Here is a 10,054-nt window from a genome sequence, read left to right as displayed (position 1 = left end):
AAGCCTAGATAAAGAAACAAACCTACAATTTCAGCTTGAAAAGACCCTAAGACATTAATATTGTGAACTATTTGGACTCCATATCTTTTTTACCCACTAAGAACAGAACGGATGTTCACCTGGTAGATATGTTGGAGTGTTAGCACTCTGTGGCACCATCAAGCCAGGAGGCCATAAGGTCTAAAAATAAGTTCTCTCGTTTGAGTATACAAAAGTTATGGATTTAATCTGATTTTATTAGCAGCTCTTCAAAAAGAATGTATATTTAAAGAGATAAAAAAAAAAAAAGCAGATGTAAGACTTCAATCCCTTTGGTTTTCTAGACTCTAGAACATTATTTACATAAAAATTTTGAATTTCTTGCTAAATTTTTTTTAAGTCACAATGAAATTTTAATGTAAATTAAAGTGAAAAGTTGCATTCATGGTAACTTTATTTTAAAAAGACTATACAAGTTAAAGCAATAACGAACAAGAACTAAGTAGTTAACATATTTTGAATCAAGGACCTATCTCCATATACTCTGTAATTTTCATAATTTAAGATTTGTCATAAGCCAATTTATACATTGTTAAATAAACATCAAAGCCCAAAGAGGTAAGTAGCCCCCCTTCCTTGTGGTGGATAATTTCCAAGACTCCCCGTGCAGATGCCTGAAATTGCAGAAAGTACCAAACCCTATTTAGACTGTTTTTTTTCCATACAGACCTATGATAAAGTTTAACTTATAAATAAGGTACAGTAAGATATGAAAAACAATAACAAATAATAAAATAGAACAATTATAACAATATCTTATAATAAAAGTTATGTGAATATGGTCTCTTCCTCTCTCAAAATATTTTATTGTACTGTACTCACCCTTCTGCTTGTGATGATGTAAGATAATACAATGCCTACATGATGAGATGAAGTGAGGTGAATGGCATAGTCATTGTGACGTAGCTACAGGCTACTATTGACATTCTGAGGATACTAACAAGCACTAGGGCTTCTCTCAGGCATATCTGAATTGCCAGCATTACTGCCCTTGTACTTTGGGGTCCTTATCAAATAAAATAAGGGTTACTTAAACACAAACACTGCCATGCCACTGGAGTCAGTCTGATAACTGAGGAGGCTACTAAATGACTAACAGGTGGGTAAATGTATACTGCATGGATACATGGGACAAAAGGATGATTCACAACCACACAGGACAGCATGAGATTTTATCACACTACTCAGAACAGAGTGTAATTTAAAACTTATAAATTGTTTATTTCTGGAATTTTCCATGTAATATTTTCACACCCCATTGACTGTGGGTAACTGAAACTACAGAAAATGAATTAATAATGGGGGACTATTGTACTTATATGCAAATTATTTAAGCATTCAAATCTAAAAGTAAAATTGGCAGCATTAGTTTATTTTACTAGGAAAAAACAGTCACGGCATTGGCTTTATTTTTCTTTTAAAATACTTTTTAGATCTATGACTGAAACACAGAAGCACTCTCATAAATAGCATTTAGGGAATCACCATTAGACTAAAAATCATGGCTGAAGGACAGGTTAAAGAATCTTACTATTTTTAATCTTTCGCAGTAAAATTGTAAATATTGTTTATTCATGATTAATTCAATAATTCTGTATGTTTCCTAAATATTGGTTTAAAGTCTTTTAAATGATTTATTGTTAAAAGAAAGTCTAGTTTGTTCACTGTTAAATTTCCTGGAGCCTAAAGTTAAATAAGTTTCTTTGTGCTTAGAATGATTTACTTCCCTGAAAGAAAGCACTATTTGGCCAGGACCCCCTTTCCTGCAGGGCCAAAAGCAAATAGAGTGCCTATCTGTTCTTAGATTCAAGTCAGATAGGTAGGTTATGTGTCAATTCCACCTGTGAAAAAAATGTCCCTTAGCTGCTAGGACTACAACTGAACATTCAAAGCTAAATGGAGGAAATTAAATCAATAATTAATCCAAGAAAGATATAAAATCACTATTAAGAGATACATTTACCTTTATTTCTGTGCTTTTGCTTGTCTCATTTTAAGCATCATGAGCTCAGTGGGTAATTTTTGAAGAGAAAATAAATCTTGAATTAGTAATTTGAAGCATATTAAAAAATCTTAAAATAAACATTATAAAATGGAAAAAATATTGAATTTAATATAAATATGCTCATTGGTCTAAATAAAAAAATGTTAGTAATAGTTATAAGAAAAAGGATCACAATGAAATGATTTAGAAAATAATACCTGTTCTGGTGAACACACTGCTTGATTCAACAAATTGCAGTATAATAAATTATTTTAGAGTTAGTTTTGAAATTTTTTTGCCTGTGGCCACTGTGCTTATATGTAAAGTTAAACACAAAATTTGATTTATTCATTGATTGTAAGACAGCATACTCTTTGTTTCTCCAAAGCCTAGAGAGTTTTAACTTCAGAATATGAGTTATGGGGTTTAAAAAGTTTCCAGAAGTTATTTTAATATCCCAGCCTTCAATATGTGTTTATCTAAAGTACTATAAGTAAATTATCTTTTAAGATCTCTGTGAACTTAATTTCATTTCTAATACTTATATGGTGACAGTTGAATAGTAAAATAAAATCTCTCAAATTTCAAGTTGACTTCTTCATTAGTAAAAGAAATCATCATATAGTATTGTAGATATAAAAGAAAGCATGAACTTTTTTTCTGTGAAATTAATGTATATACTTCACCAAAGAATTTGCATGGCTAACCGTAGCAGAAGTTTTGAATTGTCTATCTTCAAATTACAATTATTTCTAAGGATTCAGTAAATGAACGTCTTGCTTTGAGTACTCTGAGGAAGATGTGACTATTTTCTATTTGGAAGGGATTTGGAGACTCAAGAGGGAACTGATGTTTCATCTCTTTTTTAAAATGTTAGCAAATCTGGGAATCATATCTCAGACTGCAGCCACAGCATTTGTGTGGGAAAATGTAGGTCCTCTATAAAAACACGGACTTCATCCATGTATTTGGGTAACTGGTCTCCAAGCATTTCAAGTGCGGGGACAAACTACTTATATCTATACAACTCCAGTTAGATGCAAATTCAATAAAATACAGTGTATAATAAGATACAGTATCCAAAATCCAATAGGGAACAGTACCTATCCTGAAGAACTTTCAAGGAGGAAGAATAACTTGGAGGAAAAACAAAGACCAGGTCATTAGACTTGGCAGTTAGAAACAATTTTGTGATTTTTGAGAATGATTTCAACAATACAAAGAAGTGAAAATAGATTATAGGTTGTTAAAAGTGATTATAGAGTTAAGTGCAAAAAAGTCAATGTCAGTTCTTTGTAGTGCAGTAACAGGAAGGGGTGTGATGGCTTGGAGACTAAGAGGAAAACAGTATTGCAAGATAACTTTTAAGGATAGAGAGACTGCTAAGAGTTAGGGCCTCTATAGTAGACTGGCTGAAAACTGAAGGCTTGATATAAGAGGATGGATTAGGGTAGAGATGGAGTCACTGACGGGGCAAAGTTCCAGAAAAGATTTAGGAATTGGAAGTGGGAGCACAAGGAAAAATAATAGATTTCTAATGTTTCCAGATATTTGGAGGAAACATTATCCTGTGTTAACGCACATGCACCATTTCGTAACAGTCATTTGTAGATTGCTGCATAAAACTAACACAACAGTTAGTTGTTAGAAGGTTATGGGCTCAAAAGTAAAGCTGTGAAATATTTCCCAGCAAAGTACATCTAATCTTTCAAAATCATATTAAATAAAAGAACACGGAAAAAGAAGAAAAATGAGGGAAGCAAATTTGCTTTGCTATTCTTTGCTGAAGAAAACTGGCACATTTCTTATGGCACCGAATCAATTTTTATGGCATTATTACAGCCACTGTGAGGCATTGTTATTATAATTGAGTGGATCTCATAGGCAGTTTGTTTTTCCTAATGAAGAAAATTATGTTTTCTGTAGTGAATAAGAACTCTAACACCAGAAAAAATTTCATAGCCTCTATATTTTGTTGTTTTGTCTGTTTGTTTATTTGTTTGTTTGTTTCAGCACCTAATGTGGCTCCTTCAGATGTGGGAGGTGGGGGAGGAAGCAACAGAGAACTGACCATAACATGGGCGGTGAGTCTTAAGTTGCATATATTATAGGCTGCTTTACCTATACTTAATCTCAAACCTATTTTATTTCCTGAACTAAATTAAAATAAAAGGCAATACCCAAAGCACAAGCTAGAATAAATTACTAAGATAATTGTTTTCTTAAATGCCTGTCAGTTTTATCTGGCTTACTATGGCTTAGTGTGCAAAATAGATCCTTGATGGCCTAAATGATTAAGCAAACATTCAATTGTCTGATTCTAGGGATATTTAGAACTCAGTGTGGCCTGGTAACCCAACTGTAATTTCTAACATTTTCTTCTGGACATTCAAAACTCCAAATATTCCATTAAAAAGCTTTTATATCAGCATCTGTTTTTTAATTGGAGCTTGTTTCTCATTTGAGATTTACTTTGATCCCTAAGTGTAATCAATCGTGATAGGTCAGTCTCAGAAGTCTCTCAAGTGAGTTGTAATTGAGGTTTCCAAAACATTTTATTAAACTATTATGACCCAGAGAGGAGTTCCACATTAGAAACTATAATGTCTGGAAAATAATGCATCTTAGCTGGATTTTTGAAGTGAGAGAGATATTGGGGGTGGAATGGCTATGATAGCACAAACTTGTCTGAATTAGACATCTAACATTTATCTAGGTAACGTGTTTTATATAACTCTATGTAGTCATTTACTATTTTTCATATTTAATAACTGCAGATAGTCAAAAAATACAACTTAAGCTCTAAAGCATTTTGAGGACTGCAGGGAAAATGACAGGTTTTATTCTTCACATAAATCAAATTGATTTGTATAACAGATATTTAACAAAAATTGACTTCACTGTTTGCTGTGTAGTTATATTTTATACTTGGCATTTAAATCACGTATTTAAGTAAGATTTAGAAAAAATGTTTTTCTGTGTGTGAATCTAAAATTATATGTAAGTTTTAGTGTCAATGGAACATGCAAAAATGAAGATAATAGGAAAATTAGAACATCTCACTGTTTTTTATAAGGCTTGATTTTCTCAAACTCTGTGGATATTGGCTTCAGGATAAGATGGTGAGCTTGTCAAAAAATTCGGAATTGGAAATCCGTTTTTAAAATTTGCAATAAAATCTCTGGGAATAGGGCCTGAGTATCATTAATTTTTGAAAGTTCCATGCCTATTCTGCTATACTTTTAATTGAAAATACTAAATAGAGAACTAACAAAAAGAAAAGAATGTTTAAACTATTGTGGAAATGTTAGGCTATACCTTCTAATAATCTAAAATCAAATTTTGTATATCCTGTGAGCATGACTCAGGATATCTATACTTAACCCGGGAACAACATGGGTTTGAGCTGTCCACATTCACTTACATGAACATATTTTCAATAAATACAGTAAAGGTACTTTTTCTTCCTTATGATTTTCGTAATAATATTTTCTTTTCTCTAGCATACTTTATTCTAAAAGTGCAGTATATAATATAACACATAATATGTGTTAATTGACAGTTTATGTTATCGGTAAGGCTTCAGTCAAAAGTAGGCTATTAGTAGTTAAGTTAGTAGTAGTTAAGTTTTGGGAAGTCAAAAGTTATACACAGATTTTTGACTACACAAGAAAGGTCAACACCTCTTATCCCCACATTGTTCAAGGATCAACTGTATACTGAACAACCAAGTACAGTGTCTTCTACCTTTTACACTTTATACATTTTTATGTATTCCTATTTAACATAAGTATATTCAAGCAACAGTGTTATTTTTAGTTCAAGATTTTTTCCTCAAGACATTTTAACTTGGTTTTTCTGGTGAAAAAATAAATATACAATTTGCATTTACCTTATTAGCTAAAAATGACTAAATGATTAATATTTATTAAAAAGAGCTTAGTCTACGGCCGTGCTATCCTGAACATGCCCTATCCCATCTGATCTTGGAAGCTAAGCAGGATCGGGCTTGGTTAGTACTTGGATAGGAGACCACCTAGGAAGACTAGGTGCTGTAGGCATGAAAAACAAAAAAAATTAAGGATTGTAAGCTCACAAGTTCCTTGCAATCTGTGAGGTCAACCAAGGGTTGCCTTGCCTAAAAAATAAATAAATAAAAATAAATAAAATAAAATAAATAAATAATAAAATAAAAGAAAGAGCTTTAAGTCAGTGTTTAAAGTATGAATTGTTAGGGCTAAGGCAGACTTCTTTATTGGGCAATTAATATAATAAAAAGAAATTCTGAGAAAATAATGAAAAACGGAACACTTGCTTCAGTATTGGAGTCAGACCTTTACCTTCTCTCTTTTTTTCTTTGACCATTTCCATTGTTTGATTACAATATAAATATTCTAGAGTTTTCCTTATAACTTTTATTACTGCTTTTTAACTCCAAAATTAATTTATTCATTTATTGAATAAATATTACTTGGGGCCTTGCTCTAGTACAAGGGATAAAGAAGTAACCAAAACTGACAAACTTTGCCCTCATGATATTTAAATTCCAATAATTGAGAGAGACAATAAAGTAGATAAAGTAAAATATATAGTGTATATAATGATAGTGTTAAAGAGAAAAAATAAAGCAGAGAGGTAAGATATGGAGTATTATGGAAAGAGTCTAGAAATGGCCGATCCTGTGGCCAAGGAAAACATAGTAGGTAATTTTTACCTCAAGAAAATGATGGAGGGGGCATTCTGATGTATGGGAGAGCATCCTAGGTAGAAGGTAGAAGGAACTGAAAGTACCAAGGCACAGAATGAGAGCCACCCAGGGATGTTCCAAGAATAGCAAACTTGGTAAGTGAAATTATCACATATTTGAGCACCTTTTGCCCTGGAATTTTCAGGCAGCACTAACTTATAAATAAAGTATATGTTTTTGTGAAGAACATGCTCCCATGTGCATTATTATTATATTATTATTATTATTTGCATAGGATCCCCCTAGTAAATGCATTGCTTAAATCTGTTAATATTTCAATTTTTTATTTAGCCTTTGTCAAGAGAATACCATTATGGCAACAATTTTGGTTACATAGTGGCATTTAAGCCATTTGATGGTGAAGAATGGAAAAAAGTTACAGTAACTAATCCAGATATCGGTCGATATGTCCATAAAGATGAGACCATGCGCCCTTTCACTGCATTTCAAGTCAAAGTTAAGGCCTTCAACAACAAAGGAGATGGACCTTACAGCCTCACAGCAGTCATTAATTCAGCACAAGATGGTAGGTAGAAAAAAGTCCTTGCTAGCATGATAATGGAGAGAAAACCTAGTTTTGTGATAGGTATTTCATCTGCTTTCTTTCAGAACTTACTTCTTAAGGTCTTTTTATAACACTATACATTTAGTAAGTGAGTGTTATTTTGAGCCAAATTAAAATGTCAGTCTCTCTTTCTAAATGACAAATATGTGGCCAAAAACCTTTTCATCCTTTAGATCATGTCCATGGTAGTTGAGCTATCCCCAATAAAATCTTTGTTTTGGACCCTTGTTCCTGGCTCTTTGATTATGATTCTGCAGTCAAGAATTCTCCATACTTGATTGGAACTTCAGTAGGTCTGTGCATTCATAAAATTTACTGCTTACAAATTCCTTAACATATTTTTTTTGTAAAATTTCTTCTTTTGAACCCAATTGGTGTAATTGTAATATTTATGTAACTATTTTTATAATTACAATAGAGTGCTAGGATTTTATTAAAGGGAATCTAGAAAAATGATCAGAAAGGCAGTTGAAATTTTTTTTCTTGGAGAGAAATAAATTATCTGGAAGGCTATTTAGGGGAAAAAATACAGATACTGGCTCTGATCATTTTTCTAGGAACTTTAACCAAACTGAGCATGTCCCTGAGGGACTTTATACATCTATGCTAATATACAGTTTTAGATTAAGCATAATTACATTGATTTCTATGATTTCCTACTTAAACTGCTTTGCTTTTTATTATTTATTTTCATATTAAAAATGATAAGACCTCCTCATTATGTCTGTACTTATAAAGTGCATTATGTATATGATTAGTGGCTAGAAAAGCAAGCGGAGATTTTATTGTCTTCTGACCTAACACATTTGTCCTTAGCCAAGTCTCTCCTGCACATGTGTGAGAAGCACAACTGGAAGAGTTTGAAAACTTAAAACTATATGAGATATTATTCTTATCTCCTAGAGGAAAAATCCTCTATTAGTGTACCCTCAAATAAACATTGAGCTTTTCCTTAAAATTCACATATTCTTTCCATCATAGAGTTTTTAGCTTTCGTATTTGTTAAAAATTTAATAAGCAATCAAATCATCTCACAATCTTTACTTCCCAAACAAAGAGGAAAAGCAATCTTATATGTGTGTGTGTATGTGTGTGTATGCACACATACATACTTTTTTAAGTAAAATACTTAAATACAGAGAAAAAAAGCCAAACTTAATACATAGGTAAAAAGCCAAAATCATTTAAGTTTATAATTACTTCAGTACTTTTTAGTCCTAAGTAATAAATGTTACATTCTCTCTGCTTGCTCTTATTCAGCAGAAATATAATGACTTAATGTTAATAGTTTGAACAACATATGAGTACATCTCCCAGGGAAAATACAAAGTATTTTACAAGTTATCGTGTCACCCAATATCAATTTTTTACTGCTTTTTTTGATGCTAAAGTAATCAGGCAAAAAGCCATGCTCGTCTTCTCTTTAGTCGTGGCTATCTGTATTAAATTATATTTCTTTCCCAAATGTTTCATGACTCTCATAAAACCGGAATGTGCCAAAACTTGTATAAATGTTCATCTTTTCTCTAATGCTAAGAAATCGTTCATTGTGCTACATGTTTACCTTGATTTGGAAAGCAACAGTGTTCATGTAGAGGACATTTTTAATGTAAAAGAGAATTATGGCCTGTTAATAAAAGACAATAAAAATCGATCACTCTTGCTTAAATATTTCCCAAGTTTCTTTGTGTAATTTTCATAAGGGATGTAAATTACTTGTGTTTTTTTCACCGAACAGAGTCCATTTTGATACATATTTGACTTGATGCCCAGTTAGAAGATTAGACTAATAAAAGCTTTCTTGAGCCCAAGAAACAGTGGATGTCACGACTCGTTTCAAGGGATCTTAAAAAATAATCTTGACTGAATTATAAAAGAGGAAGAGTGCTCTATTGCTATGTATCTTTAGCTCATATAAATAGAAATTTTAATGAATAATTTTCTATTATAAACACCAAATTTCTACTTTTGATAATATAGAATTGGTGAGCTAAAAAGAATGAATTTTTATTTGCATCTACAGGCTTTCTTAAGCAGATTATTGGGAAGAAATAAAAAAAATAGTGTTTTTGTTTACAGATATCAGAGAAATTCATGAAGCTTTTTGTATTTTATAAAAATGTGTGTGCATGTGTGTGTATATGTATCTATGTCTCTATTAACATTCAAGCATAGAATATGTGTGTGCATGTATCACCAATGACCATAAAACAAAGTGACATTATAGAAATAGAGGAAGAGATCATAAAATTATTGGACTTATTTTATTCTGGAAATATAACTATTTGAAAATATTAAATGTAGTTTTAATTCATTCATGCAGCAAATGGTGCTCTTTGAATTTTGTATTATAGGCATCTTATATATGAATGTAATGTTTTCATCAAATTTCAGCTCCCAGTGAAGCCCCAACAGGAGTAGGTGTAAAAGTGTTATCATCTTCCGAGATATCGGTTCATTGGGAGCATGTGGTAGAAAAAGTAGTGGAAAGCTATCAGGTGAGTTCAATTTTTATCAAACTACATTTTAATACATATGTCAGTATAAGTTTTCAAATATATTACATCTTTCAATGTTCTGTGTTCCATTGATTTATGTGGCAACTAACACTATATTCTCGATGTTTAATATGTTGGGCATTTATAAGCTAGTTGTTAAGAGTAAAGCAGAGGTTCCTAATTGGCTTATCTAGGAGAGATGTAGAGCCCCCTGTGTTGAC

The 10,054-nt window shown here is 31.9% G+C and overlaps 1 protein-coding gene and 1 pseudogene across 1 annotated transcript in view; both read left to right on the top strand.

Annotated features, from left to right (window-relative positions):
* Window positions 1-10,054, top strand: part of CNTN1 (contactin 1) — a 293,683-nt gene that overhangs the window by 239,973 nt on the left and 43,656 nt on the right. Inside the window, exons 18-20 of the mRNA XM_023524081.1 lie at window positions 4,037-4,107; window positions 7,062-7,296; window positions 9,730-9,833. Of these exons, the coding sequence (XP_023379849.1) occupies window positions 4,037-4,107; window positions 7,062-7,296; window positions 9,730-9,833 (410 nt within the window). The remainder of the gene's footprint in view (window positions 1-4,036; window positions 4,108-7,061; window positions 7,297-9,729; window positions 9,834-10,054) is intronic.
* On the top strand, window positions 5,966-6,084 carry LOC111732310 (annotated as a pseudogene).

The sequence above is a fragment of the Pteropus vampyrus genome, unplaced genomic scaffold (genome assembly GCF_000151845.1).
Source record: "Pteropus vampyrus isolate Shadow unplaced genomic scaffold, Pvam_2.0 Scaffold441, whole genome shotgun sequence".
Classification (NCBI taxonomy): Eukaryota; Metazoa; Chordata; class Mammalia; order Chiroptera; family Pteropodidae; genus Pteropus; species Pteropus vampyrus.
Note: the sequence above shows the minus strand (reverse complement) of the source record. Positions and strands in the feature narration are given on the sequence as shown.